We start from the raw sequence: 15,825 nt of genomic DNA, 5'->3' as shown, positions 1-15,825 counted from the left end.
AAAATTTCACTGACCTAATAGAGCTGATTTGTGATATCGAAAAATTCAACTCTAGGAGATATCGTATGTTTTACCGACTACTACGTAAAAGGGTTAATTTTGTCCAAAATTTAAGTATAAAGATTCGTAACTGCCGAGTTAATGAAACAAAACGTGGATTTTGTTCGGGATGGGACATGATTTTCTTGGTCGAAGGGAGTCAAAACGCACACTTGAGTTGGGTTTTCCAACATCATTTTTCCCTTAAAAATTACTCAAAAGCTCCCTTTTTCCACTTTATAAAAGTTAAAGCTGTTAACACCTTAATTAATTAGTTAACTAATTTATTTTGTTTTTTGGTGAACTGCATCCACATCAACGGCCATGCGCCTTCACACGTGTCTTTAACAAAGCTTTGCTGTGCTCCTGTCCACACTTGATCTCAGCCCCCGGGAATCTTGTACCTTATCCTTGTTCCGAATCTACAAATGAAATACCCATTTGTAGACCGGTTTTTTTCAAGCTCGGTTCGGTTCATGTTCTGTTCTTATTTTTGAGGTTATTTAGCAAAATAATTATAAAAAACGTGAAAAAAAAACAAAAACAAAACATTTTACTAGGAATTTTAATGAAAAAAAAGAAGTAAAAATTAGGATGTTTTGCCGGGTCAACCCCTGGTCAAAAAGCGCGTACATGACACGCGCCGGAATTACAAATTGCAAAACGAAATTCCATTTCTTTGTTCCATTTTCAGCAAAGACTACAGAGACTCCCTCTGCTTCCGCAGCTTTCTCTCTATTTCACGTCCCTCATTTCCTCATTATTTCATCTGGGTGTCGCCTAATATCACTCAAAGCAGCTCAATTACTTCCCCAAATCGAAGTTCTTGTCGGTCGGAAGCTGAAACCATGACGGTTGAGCCAAGAGTTGATGACCCAAATGACCAATTTCCGGTTGGAATGCGTGTTCTCGCCGTCGACGACGACCCCACTTGTCTTTTGATCTTGGAGACTTTGCTTCGCCGGTGCCACTATCATGGTAATTGGCTGTTTAATGTTTGTGGTTTGTGGATTGTGGATTATGTTCTGGTTGTGAAGATTGTTGAATTGATTGAATGCAAGGGAATAAGATTGATGTTGAGCTTTAATGTGGAAGTTTGAACTCCCTTAATATCTTATGGTTTGATTTGGTTTAATTTGTTGACATGTGGTTAGCTCTTAAGTTCTATATGCCAATGATTTGTTCTTGTTCGGTTCATGTGAGATTCCATGTTGGAAAGGGGAACGAAACATTCGTTATAAGGGTGTGAAAGTCTCTCCCTAGTAGACATGTTTTAAAATTGTGAGGCTGATGGCGATACGTAATGGGCTAAAGCAGACAATATCTACTAGCAGTAGCTTAGACTGTTACAAATGGTATTAGAGTCAGACATAGGGTGGTGTGGTAGCGAGGACGCTGGGATCCCAAGGGGGTGGATTGTGAGATCCCACATCGGTTGGAGAAGGGAACGAAGCATCCCTTATAAGGGTATGGAAACCTCTCCCGAGTAGACCGTTTTAAAACTTTGAGGCTGACGGCGATACGTAACGAGCCAAAGCGAACAATATCTGTTAGTGGTGGGTTTGGACTGTTACAAATGGTATCAGAGCCAGACATTGGGCGGTGTGGCAGTGAGGACACTGGACCCTCAAGAGGGTGGATTGTGAGATCCCATGTCGGTTGGAAAGGGGAATGAAGCCTTCCTTATAAGGGTGTGAAAACCTCTCTCTAGTAGACTCGTTTTAAAACTATGAGGTTGACGGCGATACGTAACGGGCCAAAATGCTTTGACCATTTTGGTAGCATGAAGAATTTCTAACTCATCTAAAGTTGATTTCTTCTGGTATGCTAACTTTTCAGTATTTCTGGTTCTTTTCCTTGGTTGGTCTATTTGTTGAATGATTCATTTGAGTTTTGAATCGCTTGCTTTTGACTTTCTATGAGCCGTTTGACGATTTGACTTTTTCAAAGGGTCGGCGGGACATGGGAGCCTTAGCTCATGCATCGGTTTACGAAAGAACCAATCAAATGTAATTTAATTGTGTTCATTGGATGTTGCAGTCACTACGACCAATCAGGCTATTATGGCACTCAAGTTATTGAGAGATAACAAGAACAAGTTTGATGTGGTTATCAGTGATGTCCACATGCCTGACATGGATGGATTTAAGCTGCTTGAGCTTGTGGGGCTGGAGATGGACCTTCCTGTTATTAGTAAGCTTAAACTGCACTATGCTTTGAAGTTTTTTGCTGAAATTTTGAATTTTTTAAAGTTGATTAGATCTGATCGGGTTGGAGAGAGGAATGAAACATTCTTTATAAGGGTGTAGAAACCTCTCCCTAGCTGACGCGTTTTAAAACCGTGAGACTGACGACGATACCTAACAGGCAAAAGTGAACAATATCTACTAACGGGCGCTTGAATTGTTACAAATGGTATTAGAGCTAGACACCGGGTTGTGTGCCAGCGAGAACACTGGCCCCCAAGAGGTGGATTGTGAGATCCCACGTCGGTTGGAGAGGGGAACGAAGCATTTCTTATAAGGCGTGAAAACCTCTTCTTAGTAGACGCGTTTTAAAACTGTGAGGTTGACGGCGATACGTAACGAGCCAAAGCGGACAATATCAGCTAGTGGTAGACTTGAGTTGTTACAAATGGTATCAGAGCCAAATACCGAGTAGTGTGCCAGCGAGGACGCTAGGCCCCCAAGGAGTGTGAATTGTGAGATCCCACGTCGGTTGGAGAGGGGAACAAAACATTCTTTATAAGGGTGTAGAAACCTCTCCCTAGCTGACACGTTTTAAAACCATGAGGCTGATGGCGATACGTAACGGGCCAAAGTGGACAATATCTGCTAGCGGTGGGCTTGAGCTGTTACAAATGATATTAGAGCCAGACACCGGGTTGTATGCCAGCGAGTACGCTGGCCCACAAGAGGTGGATTGTGAGATCCCACATTGGTTGGAGAGGGGAACGAAACATTTCTTATAAGGGCATGGAACCTCTCCCTAGTAGACGCGTTTTAAAACTGTGAGGTTGACGGCGATACCTAACGAACCAAAGTGGACAATATCTGCTAGTGGTGGGCTTAAGTTGTTACAAATGTTATCATAGTCAAACACCGGACGATGTGCCAGCGAAGACGCTGGTCCCCAAGGTGGGTGGATTGTGAGATCTCACATCAATTGGAGAAAGGAACGAAACATTCTGTATAAGGGTGTGAAAACCTTTCCCTAGTAGACACGTTTGAAAACCGTGAGGCTGACGGCGATACGTAACGGGCCAAAGCGGACAATATCTGCTAGCGGTGGGCTTGAGCTATTACAAATGGTATCAGAGCCAGACACCGGGCGGTGTGCTAACAAGGACGCTGGCCCCCAAGGGGGTGGATTGTGAGATCCCACATCGATTGGAGAGGAGAACGAAACGTTTCTTATAAGGCCGTGGAAACCTCTCCCTAATAGACGTGTTTGAAAACCGTGAAGTTGACGGTGACACGTAACGAGCCAAAGTGGACAATATCTACTAGCGGTGAGCTTGTGTTTGCCGTTTTCATACTAAAAAGTGGCCTATTTTGCAGTTCTATTCTTTATTTAGTGTGACACTACTGAATGTTTATCTGTTCTTTGTTTCATTTTAATCTGCGAATGTGTTCTTAGTGCTGTCTGCAAATGGAGATCCCAAACTTGTGATGAAAGGGATAACTCATGGAGCATGTGATTACTTGCTGAAACCTGTTCGCATTGAGGAGCTAAAGAACATTTGGCAGCATGTTATCAGGAGAAAGAAATTTGATCCAAAGGATCAGATGAAATCTATCAATCAGGCCAAGCTTGATTCTGAGAATGGTGAAGAAGTAGCTGATCCAAATGGGAAGTTTAAGAAGAAAAGGAAGGATCAAAACTATGATGAGGATGATGACCAGGATTATAACGGGCAAGAGGACGATGACTCGTCGACCCAGAAGAAGCCTCGTGTTGTTTGGTCTGTCGAGCTGCATAGGAAGTTCGTAAATGCTGTTAACCAGTTGGGCATAGATAGTGAGTACTTCATCCTTTCTCGCTCTCTCTCTCTCTCGGGTTGAAAAGGGTTCTTCATTTGTAACAAATAGGGGAACGAGGCATTCTTTATAAGGGTGTGGAAACTTCTCCCTAACAAACGCGTTTTAAAATCTGGAGGGGAAGTCCTTAAAGGGAAAGCCTAAAGAGGACAATATCTACTAACGGTGGGCTTGGACTGTTACAAATGGTATCAAAGTCAAACATCGGGCGGTGTGTCAGTGAGGACACTGGGCCCCAAAGGGGATGGATTGTGAGATCCCACATAAGTTGGAGAGAAGAAATGAGCATTCATTATAAGGGTGCAGAGACCTCTCCCTAACCAACATGTTTTAAAACCTTGAGGGGAAGCCCTTGAAGGGAAAGGCCAGTGAAGACAATATCTACTAGCGGTGAGCTTGGGCTTTTACAAATGGTATTAAAGCCAGATACTGGGCGATGTACCAACGAGGACGCTGGTCCCCAAGGGGAGTGGATTGTGAGATCCCACGTCGGTTGGAGAGGGGAACGAAACATTTCTTATAAGGGTGTGGAAACCTCTCCCTAATAGAAGCGTTATAAAACCTTGAGGGGAAGCCCTTGAAAGGAAAGCCCAAAGAGGCCAATATCTGCTAGCGGTGGACTTGGGTTATTACCAATGGTATCAAAGCCAGACACCGAGCGATTTGCCGGTGAGGGCGCTGGGCTCCCAGGGGGGGTGGATTGTGAGATCCCACATCGATTGGAGAGAGGAACAAAACATTCCTTATAAGGGTGTGGAAACCTCTCCCTAACACACGCGTTTTAAAACCTTGAGGGGAAGCCCTTGAAGGAAAAGTCCAAAGAGACCAATATCTGCTAGCGGTGGACTTGGGCTATTACCAATGGTATCAGAGCTAGACACCGAGCGATTTGCCGGTGAGGACGCTGGGCTCCCAAGGGGGGTGGATTGTGAGATCTCACGTCGATTGGAGAGGGGAACAAAACATTCCTTATAAGGGTGTGAAAACCTCTTCCTAACAGACGCATTTTAAAACCTTGAGCAGAAACCCTTAAAGAGAAAGGCCAAAGAGGACAGTATCTGCTAGCAGTGGGCTTGGGATGTTACAAATGGTATCAGAGTCAAACACCGAGCGGTATGCTAGTGGGGACGCTGAGCCCCAGGAGGGTGAATTGTGAGATCCCACATCAGTTGAAGAGGGGAACGAAGCATTCCTTATAAGGGTGTGAAAACCTCTCCCTAACAGACGCGTTTTAAAACCTTGAGCAGAAGCCCTTGAAGGGAAAGCTCAAAGACGACAGTGTCTGCTAGCGGTGGGTTTGGACGGTTACAAAAGATTTCTCGAGTCAACGTTCTTTCACTATCCATCTCCTTTTGCTATGCAGAGGCAGTGCCCAAAAAGATTTTGGACTTGATGAACGTTGAAAAGCTCACAAGAGAAAACGTTGCTAGTCATCTTCAGGTAAATAGTCTTGTTATTCATCATTGCACTCAGTCATTAGTTTTAGAAGCCTAACCAACGTGAGCTCTATGGACTGCAGAAATATAGGCTTTATCTCAGGAGAATCAGCTGTGTAGCAAACCAACAAGCTAACATGGTGACTGCATTGAGCAGCGCCGACCCTTCGTATATGAGACTTGGTTCTCTTAACGGTATCGGGAATTTCCATTCCGTCACTGGACCTCCACCGTTTCCCAACACTGCTTATAGATCTATCCCGACCACCGGGATGCTCGGTCGATTGAATACTCCTGCTTGTATGGGCATGAATGGCCTTTCTTCCCCGGGAACCGTTCCACTGGAGTCTACATTTCAGCCAAGGCCCCGCAGTGCGAATATGTTCCGGGGAATGCTAGAGTCATCAGGACTTGATCGAGTACAACATGTTAAGCACGGCACCGTGGACGATCTCGCTCGTGCTTTTGATCAGAGAACAGTGTTTTCTGCTGCTGGTCATTTGAGTAATGACCCCTTGATTTCAGTAGTATCTGCAAGCTTGGAAAGTTCACGTCCTTCGGTAGATAGTATTCGATGCACGGGTAACGATTGGTCGAAGGCTGCTCGTTCATCTAGGATGCTCTTGCATATAGGAAATTGTGTTTCTGACATTGCTTCAAAATCTACTCAATCCCATGATTCAAGAACAGATACTCAACGTCAAGCAGCCACGAGTAGCAATCGATATGATCGAGTAATCACAAAGGTTCCCGTTCAAGATTGGAATGATCTAGAGGACGCCTATTACGACACGACCGTGGCCTGTAGCTCATCGAATTCATTCATACCAGTGAATCGTGCTGCAGGGACGTTACCAAAGCGTTTCGAAAATCAGAACACAATCTTCTCTAGAAGCAAGGATTTTAACGTGATTAGTCGAGCAAATGATCTCGATCGTGCAATGGTGGATCACGATCAATTCAAGAAATCGTCTATCGAGACATCGATCATGTTGAAACAAGGAGTTTTGTATGATCATCAGCAAAAAATGCAAGCTAGATTTTGTTCAAGTAACTGTGGTTCCTTGGAAGACATAGCATGTGCAATGATGAAACAGGTAACATCTTTTCTTTTTGTCTTGTTGTTAGTGGAGAAAGAGTGTATCCTTTCCCATTTGAAACCAAAAAATTCACTCGAAACCGATAAGCCTCGGTTAAATGGCACTTACTCGGGGAGGGTATAGTATCGAAATTGTGAGTAGGTCAAGTTAGCTGTAACGACTCAAGCCTACTATTAGCAGATATTGTCTTCTTTGGGTAGTTAACTGTAACGGCCCAACCTTACTACTAGCAGATATTGTCTTCTTTGGGTTTTCACTTCTAGGCTTCCCCTCAAGGTTTTAAAACGCGTCTACTAAGGAGAGGTTTCCACACCCTTATAAGAAATGCTTCATTTCTCTCTCCAACCGATGTGGGATCTCACAATCCTCCCCCTTTTGGGGCTCAGCGTCCTAGCTGGCACACCGTTCGGTGTCAGGCTCTGATACCGTAACAACCCAAGTTCACCGATAGCAGATATTATCCCTTTTGGGTTTCCCTTCAAGATTTTAAAACTCGTATACTAGGAAGAAGTTTCTACACCCTTGTGAAGAATGCTTTGTTCCCCTTTCCAACTGACGTGGAATCTCAAAATCCACCCCGTTTGGGACTCAGCATCCTAGCTGACACAGTGCCCAATGTCTTGCTTGATACCATTTGTAAGAGTCCAATCGGTAGCAGATATTGTCCTCTTTAGGCTTCCCCTTTTGGGTTTTCCCTCAACGTTTTAAAACGCGTCTACTCAGGAAAAGTTTCCACACCCTTATAAACAATGTTTCATTCCCTTCTCCAACCGACGTGAGATCTCATAATCCACCTCCTTTTGGGTCTCAGCGTCCTCACTAGCATACTTCCTAGTGTCTGACTCTGATACCATTTGTAACAGCCCAAGCCCACTGCTAACAATTATTGTCCTCTTTGGGCTTTCCGTTCTAGGCTTTCCCTCAACGCGTCTACTAAAGAGAAGTTTCACACCCTTGTTAAGAATGCTTTGTTCCCCTCCCTAACTAACATGGGATCCTCTCGTCCCGGGTAAAAAATTTGTATGCAACTTTTCGTCTAGATTGCCATAGCTTCTCTGTAACAATTTCAAACAACAATTTGATACTTTGCAGGTACAAGATGATGCAAAATTATTGGAAGGAGATTTTGGATGTGATAATTTTCCTATTGGAACGTGCACGTGCTTGTGAAACCGACCTACTCGAACAAAGGGTCCTCGACTCGGACTGCCAGCGTTATCTAGTTTTGCGTCGAGCGGATTTCAATGTATTTAGTCCCTGCAGGTTTAGCTCTCTGATCATGTTCTTATTTAGCTTTCTACATAGTCTGTTTTCCTGTTTGGCAGAGCAGAAGTACTGAAGGAAGTCTCTTTTTCATTTTGATTCCATGACTGTTTATTGCCTTTAATGTTGGCCAACAATTGTACATTGTAATTCATATGGGTAATGATTTTGCTTTCTCTCGTATCGGTTTCTTTATAAGGGTGTGGAAACTTCTCTCTAGCGGACACGTTTTAAAAACATTGAGGAGAAGTCCGAAGGGGAAAGTCCAAAGAGGACAATATCTGCTAGTGGTGGGCTTGGACTGTTACAAATGGTATCAGAGCCAGATACTGGACAATGTGCCAACGAGGACGTTGGGCCTCGAAGGGGGTAGATTGTGAGATTCCACGTTGATTGGTGAAAGGAACAAGTGTCAGCGAAGACGCTGGGCTCTAAAAGAGGGTGGATTGTGAGATCCCGCATTGGTTGGGAAGGAGAACAAAGTGGGTGTGGAATCCTCTCCCTAACAAACGTGTTTAAAAGTCTGGAGGGAAAGCTCGACCGGGAAAATTCAAAGAGGACAATATTTGCTAGCAGTGGACTTAGGTTGTTACAAATGGTATCAAAGCCAGACATCGGGTGGTGTGCCAACGAGGATGTTGGGCCCTGAAGGAGGGTGGATTGTGAGATCCCACATCGATTGGAGAGGGGAACGAGTGCAAGTGAGAATGTTGGGCCCTGAACGGGGGTGGATGTGAGATCCTACATCGGTTGGGGAGAAGAATGAAGCATTCTTTATAAGAGTGTGGAAACCTATCCCTACCAAACACGTTCCAAAAACCTTGAGGGAAAGCCTAAAGAGGACAATATCTGCTAGCCGTGAGTTTGGGCTATTACAACTACGCTACGTGATTGCCTTTATTTCTACCGACTTTCGGAACGATATCTATTTTAGATTAGATGGAAATTATTACAACGCCCATCGGACCGTTGACATTGACTGTACCGTACCACAAAAGCTTGTCGGCTCTCTTATTCTACAAAGATATCATATTATTCTTCTTAGTACACTATTTGACCATTTGTTCAGTAATGAACAAGCCCTTATGCTATTCAAACTTAGAACCTTACTAAGGGATACACTAAAACAAAGCAACCCTGCAAAAGAAGGGTAACTTTAAAGCCTCATTGCATGCCGGTCAAGAAGTAGGAGGAGAAAGCCTCAAGAGTCCCTCCCAGCAAAGGGACCCGAACATCGATCGCTTGGCTATCTATGGGGCTCTGCAGAAAGTAAGCGACGTCGAGGATCGGTGGCTTTAAAGGGGATGCATAGAGAGCTTGTCCATGTAAGAACTCGATCTTGTGGAACGGCATTCGGGTCCAATCCGATACAACAGTGAGCTCCTTGAGAGGAGGAAGGGAAGCCTGAGGGCCTTCGAGGCCTTGTTTGTATGCATTGATGTAGTCGTTGTCGACTCGAGACTTGGCGTTTCGTATCATATCAACTATTGTTTTGTAGCTTTCGTCCTCCAATTGTCTTGCGGTTAAGGCGACCGAAGCGAGCACAAAGGCATTGCCGCTGAAGCCTTTAGGTAGAGGAGGCATCAGTTTGTTCCTGGCGTTCACTGCAAATTGTAAGCACACCATCTTTTCTTTGCTCACAGACATAGCCTTAGTTCTTGCCTGTAACAGACAATAATGTCTCAAACCAAATTTAACGACCAAAATTGAATGTTTTTTTTTTTTTTAAAGTCAAACTCATAGGTAGGAAATAACTGTAACAACTACTTGTCCGCTTTGACCCGTTACATATCACCGTCAGCTACACGGTTTTAAAACGCATATGCTAGGAGAGGTTTCCACACCCTTTAAATAGAATGCTTCGTTTCCTGGTGTCTGACTTTGATATCATTTGTAACCGCTCAAATCCACCACTCGCAGATATTGTATTAATTAAAAAAAAAATGAAAGCTTAGTACCTTCCATAAATGAGCAGCAATAACATCGAACGACGAACAAGCAAAGCCACCATTTTCTCCCATAGCGTTCTTCTTCAACCTCTCGATCATTCCTCTACTCAATCTAAACGTTCTATAAACATATTCCTTTTTCCCCATTTCCTCCTTCCCCGTCATGCTTTGCATTATCAACCGATACAAATGATCGATCGCCACCGCCCCCGACACCGGCATCGCCCTCTTCTCCAAGCTCCGTTTCGCGTCGTAACCCATCAAAAGCCTCCCTCTCTCATGCACTGGCGTGTGCAACTCAACCCCATATGGCTCCTTCTTGTCCTTGAAAATGGCTGACTTTGCCGCCCATGCACTTAGGAACTCGTACGCAGCTGGTCCATCAAACAATGAATGGCTTATTCCTGTTCCTATGGAGTATCCTCCACACCCAAACCTTGTCACCTGCTTTTTAAAACATCATTAAAATAAACAAAAACAACAACTTCATCCGTTTATTTAGTCTCTATACTTTAACGACCCTAAATTTTCCCGCCCCCAATTCAAAAAACCTTAACAATTTTAGGGTTATAATTGAAATTTTTCGATTTGGGCCGACCCATCCTATTTGTTTTGGGATCTATGAGTCTACTGGAACTACCTCCTTCAATCAATTAGTCAAGATTTTGACCAACTACAAAATCACCTATGCTCGATCTAGTGCTATTTTTATGGAGATTCTTTAAGATTCCTATTCAAGATCACCCCATCTCCTTTTCGAGTAGTTGTAGGACGGCTAACTGTCTATCGAGGGTGGTAGTATGTATAGTTTAACTGGGTAAGACAATCAAGAATAAAAATTCTCCTTCAATTTTTAAGGATCGAAAGATTATGTTAGAGCGTAAAATTTTGTCTCTCCCCTATAAAAATTTCTAACTTTGCTCTCGAGAGAGACTAAATAAACGCAATATTCAAACGACCAAACATGTAATTAGACCTTGTTTCGAACAACCTAAGTTGTCTTGTTTTCTTCTAAAGCCAACTGGGTTTGAATCATATGATCATATCTATGAAGATCTTGAAAGAAGGAACAAAAATAATTGTCTTTACAGACTGTGAGAATGTGTTCATTATTGTCTAATCCAAAGCTTGTCTCTTTGCCCTAAAAAGCCTCGACATAGCTGCTGTCTTAAACCCTAACCTTTTACATGTTCTGTTTCTTTGTCTCAATCAATAAAAATCCTTTCTTTCTGTCACTTTTTCATGAAATTAAGCAAAATTTTCAACAAAAAACCAAAACCCTTTTGTTTTTTTATAAAGAAAAACCTCTCACCTGAGCCACAACCAAAGGGAACTCAGAAAAATTCCCATTCAAAACAGGTTTATAAACCAACTTCTCAAAGAACTCATTGTAATTCGAGAGATCTCCAAGTTTTGAAATCTCGACATTGGTGAACGATTGAACGAGAATTGCACCGCGGTTGTTGCACCGGAGATTCAGCTTACCGTTGGCGGGGTTCGGCTCCAACCGACCAGCCGCCGGGGACCAGACCGATAGCGTTTCTTCTAACCCTATTTTCAGCTTGGTGAAGACCGAGTCAAATGATGAGCTAGAAGATGGCTTGTAGAAGAAAATAAGGTACACGTGCAAGGGACACTGCCTGTCTAAGTTTGAGAGCTCCAAGAGTTTTGGAGAGTTTAAGGTTTTGGGAAAGACAGTGAGGGTTTTTGTAACAGAAACATGGGAAGTGGCCATGATGATGATGTTTTGTGAAGGAGCTGAATTTTGTGGTGTTTTTTGAGTGTGAAGAAGAGAAGAGAAATTTAGGGTAAATATAAGGACTTGGGGTTGAAGATTCCTAGCTAGGGTTCATCTCTAACTTGTATTTTTTGTGAATTTTTTAAAATTAATTTTAGGGCCTACACTATGGTTGGTAACAATTATAAATTCTTTTTCTTTTTCTAAATTATATATATATATATAATTATTTAAATTTGTGAGAATAAATTTATATATTCTATTTAACGGTGAAGTATAACTTAATTAATATAGAAATATATTATCGATCAAGAGGTCAAAGATTCGAATCTAAAAAATGTATATAGTAGGTTATATGTATTTGTCCACGATCGTGAATTTTAGGGTTTGGGAATTCTAGGGTTTGTATCGTTGGTACGATTATCGAATTTGTAGTATGAGAAAAGCAAATTTCGCTTCCAATGATTGGCTAGCTAAAGTCGTGAGCCAAATCACTGTTTTCGTGACGGTCGGAATAGAGATTTGAACTTTTGACATAGAAGAAGAGTTGATAATGTATGATTATTGAGCTTTAGTGCTCCCGTTCCCGATTAAAATAAAGGGTTTGTGTTGTCCGCTTTACGGGCTTCTCAAGAACGTCTTTGGTCGATGACTCGAGGAGAGATCAACCGTTCACCGTATTAAACCAAAACAAATGCATTCATGTGTGTTTTTTTTTTAGTATAAGGTATTCAATTAGCATATTTTCTCGAATAATTGAACTATAATAAGTTCTAAAATATTTATTTAAAGTACAAAATTCTCCAATTCCCTAATATTCTTATAACATAATGTTCAAAATATTACATTTTGTGACAAATATGCAACATTCAATGATAAGTTAACCATCACAGGTAAGGAGGTGATGAATCACCGACTGCCTGGGTACCGCCAAGTAAGATAAAAAAATGACCATTCCACCAGTTTTGGCTCTGAATCATTATAACACGAGTAACGGATAAATTTGAAGTAGCCACGATCAGTATAAAGTATATTTCTCGAGCTCAGATACGGGCAATTCCGTCACGTATGCCCAATGAATATGTAGCCATAGAACTGCAAAATCTGAGACTCCAGTTCCGGTCAATCAAGCTGACCCGACCAGGGTTGGCGGTGAAGAAGGTACAAACTTTGCATTGAACCCACAAGGGTTAGAATAAACTAAATGGCCAGTCTAAGACAAAAGAAGGTACCAAAATAAACCTAGGGTTCATATCTTTAGGCCAAAAAGTACATTGGGTCAGTGTACTTTCTTAAAACTAAAGCTTGTATTTTTAAACTCGTAATGATTTGGTCGTTATGGTCCCGTGATCTTAAAATTTGTAATGATTTAATCTTCGAAACTTTGTCTCGCTGTGAAAAACTCCACCAATTTAAGCTTGTTGATAGCTCGGTTGATCTTACGGGAGATGACCTTACTACATTTAGTTGTCAAAATAACTCGTATGCTATTAAACTCTAGATAACAATACTTTTCACTGAATCATTATAAATTTTAAACGAGTGAGATCCCACATCGGTTGGGGAGGAGAACGAAGCATTCTTTATAAGGATATGAAAACCTCTCTGTAGCTGACAATGTTTTAAAAACCTTGAGAGGAAGCCTAAAAGGAAAAATTCAAAGAGAACAATATCGGCTAACGATGAACTTGGGTTGTTACAAATACACTACAATAGTTTTTTATACACAAATTCATAGATTGAATCATTACATACAAAACATATCGAGACTAAAACGACTAAACGTTAGTTCAATGGCATAGACTTTCACGAAACCCTCGGTGTTATTTAGGTATCATTTATGCTTATAAACATTACTTCTGACCATAGTTCGAACTTTTTTTTTTGTTAGAGGAAAACCATATAAGCCTATTTCTATATGATAGAATGTAACAGTCCAAGCTCATCACTAGCAGATATTATCCGCTTTGGTTCGTTACGTGTCGTTATCAGCCTCATGATTTTAAAACGCGTCTATTAGGGAAAGGTTTTCACACCCTTCTAAGGAATGTTTCATTCCTCTCTCCAACCGATGTGAGATCTCTCAACTCACCACTCTTGGGCGTCCAGCGTCTTCATTGGCACACCACCCAGTGTCTGGCTCTGTCTGATACCATTAGTAACAGTCCATCCTCACCTCTAGCAAATATTGTCCGCTATGACCCGCTACGTATAGCCGTCAGCCTCATGATTTTAAAACGCGTTTACTAGGTAGAGGTTTCCACACACTTATGTGAGATCTCACAATCCACGCTCTTAGGAGCCCAGCATGTAACAGTCCAAACCCACCGCTAGCAGATATCGTTCGTTTTGGCCCCTTACGTATCGTCGTCAACCTCACGGTTCTAAAACGCGTATACTAAGAAGAGGTTTTCACACTCTTATAAAGAATGTTTGTTCCCTTGTCCAACCGATGTGAGATCTCACGTAGGAGAAAAGCAAAAGGCAAAGGTATTGATATGAGGCAAAGGGAGATGAATGTGTGGGGTTGAAGTGATTGAAAGAAAACAGGTTGGCTAAGCTTGGAATGGCTTGGAAAGGATATTTGAGTTGGTATTTTGTGTGTGGGAAAGCAAAAACAAGCGTGGATTTGAAGCACACAGATGTTTGTTCATGTCTCCAACTTTCCCAACACTTAGCCTCATATTCTGCTCTCTACTTTTCTCTGCCCTCCATTCTTTTCCTTTTCAAATTCCTCCTTTTATATATATATATATATATATATATGAGTTGAAATGTACATAAAATTTCATACACCCACATCAAAGAAATGATAAAAGATAGGAACTTTATGGCATATCAGCTCAAATGTGCATAAAAATCTCATTTTTACCAATACCCACATGATATTACATGATGAACATAAGAATTTTAGGGTATATCACTTGAAATATGTATAAAAATCTCGTTTTTACGTACACCCACATGATATTACATGATGAACATAAGAATTTTAGGGTATATCACTTGAAATATGTATAAAAATTTCGTTTTTACGTACACCCAGATGATATAATGAAGAGGCGTAAATTCTTCCAGTCTAAGTTATATATACTGGGTTAGAGGCTAGAGCATATGTCGTCCATGTTAATGGTGATCTAAATTCTAGTTGGTTGACTTACTCAATTGGTGGATTCTCTGGAAAGATCGATTACTATTGTATATCAATTGAGTTGTGTTAGGAACTACGGCCTTCCACGTTGATATGATATTGTCCATTTTGAAGATAAGCTCTCGTAATTTTGTTTTTGGTTTTGTCAAAATGTCTCGTACTGATGGAGATGATGTTCCTTACTCTAAGTCCACGATCTTCTCTTTAATTAGTCAGTGTAAAACTACTCCTCTCGAAGAGAGTCTCGAGTAAAAAATGATATTTGTTGAAGGAGAAATAGGGGAGATTAGAGTTTAGTGGCTTCATAATGAAGCCAAACCGACCAGACATTTTTGTTGAATTTGAGTAGTGGAAGAGAAAGGGAGTTGGGTGCCTCCATTATAATAGCCTAATTGTTAAAGCTTAAATACACTAAACAATTGGGGGCTACCTCTATTTATAGTGTCTTTAATGAAGTAAAGGAAGAATATTTGTTGGGGATTTAAAAAGAAATATTATCTTTTTAAGTTGATAGCCATTTTAAAAAATGAGTGCAATTGTGATAATGGCCGTGGTTAATAATTCAAACCCGCACACAAAATCGATACTAAATTAGTGATTTATGTTCATCTTTATCGTCACGAAAAAAATAAAAAAAATTAAGCGTAAAAAGATTTTAATTACTAAACTATAATCAATTTACGTAACTTTTAAACTCGTAGTGATTCTTATTGAACACTAAGGTATTAAAAAATGAGTTGATTCGGGTTAGATTATGAATGTATTTAGAATGGATTAAATTCAAATAAATACAAATTTTATGAGTAGAGATACCTCATAATAGATAAAAACTTATTTACTATGTTGAGCTGGAACAAACTCAATTTTGTTGTTAATTTAAAAAAAAAAACACAATTATATATACAATATTTAATTTCATATATTTTAAAATTATTGTCTCCAACGACTCTTTTAAAAATAATGTTTAAATATTTTTAAAATAAATTTCAAAATATACACAATTGAGTCATAAATGTTTATTAAAGGTTTGAAAATAAATAAATAAATATTTTTACCAACTAACATTTAATTTTTATTAAAAAAAATTAAATAAATTACTCCAACAATCA

At 40.8% G+C, this 15,825-nt stretch overlaps 2 protein-coding genes across 2 annotated transcripts; one reads left to right on the top strand and one right to left on the bottom strand.

Moving 5' to 3' along the window:
• Positions 1-740: 740 nt before the first annotated feature.
• On the top strand, positions 741-8,059 carry LOC111445829 (two-component response regulator ARR12-like). Its single transcript, XM_023084342.1, has 6 exons — positions 741-1,017; positions 2,080-2,232; positions 3,679-4,059; positions 5,443-5,519; positions 5,599-6,612; positions 7,708-8,059. The coding sequence occupies exons 1-6, from the start codon at positions 888-890 to the stop codon at positions 7,783-7,785; spliced, it is 1,833 nt and encodes a 610-aa protein (XP_022940110.1). The 5' UTR covers positions 741-887; the 3' UTR covers positions 7,786-8,059.
• A 677-nt stretch (positions 8,060-8,736) lies between these two features.
• On the bottom strand, positions 8,737-11,716 carry LOC111446510 (brassinosteroid-related acyltransferase 1-like). Its single transcript, XM_023085348.1, has 3 exons — positions 11,140-11,716; positions 9,837-10,271; positions 8,737-9,540 (listed from the first exon to the last, which is right to left on the bottom strand). Exons 1-3 carry the CDS (start codon positions 11,560-11,562, stop codon positions 9,043-9,045), a joined length of 1,356 nt encoding a protein of 451 aa, XP_022941116.1. The 5' UTR covers positions 11,563-11,716; the 3' UTR covers positions 8,737-9,042.
• Between the last annotated feature and the right edge of the window lie 4,109 nt (positions 11,717-15,825).

This window comes from Cucurbita moschata, unplaced genomic scaffold (genome assembly GCF_002738365.1).
Source record: "Cucurbita moschata cultivar Rifu unplaced genomic scaffold, Cmos_1.0 Cmo_Scf00008, whole genome shotgun sequence".
Classification (NCBI taxonomy): Eukaryota; Viridiplantae; Streptophyta; class Magnoliopsida; order Cucurbitales; family Cucurbitaceae; genus Cucurbita; species Cucurbita moschata.
Note: the sequence above shows the minus strand (reverse complement) of the source record. Positions and strands in the feature narration are given on the sequence as shown.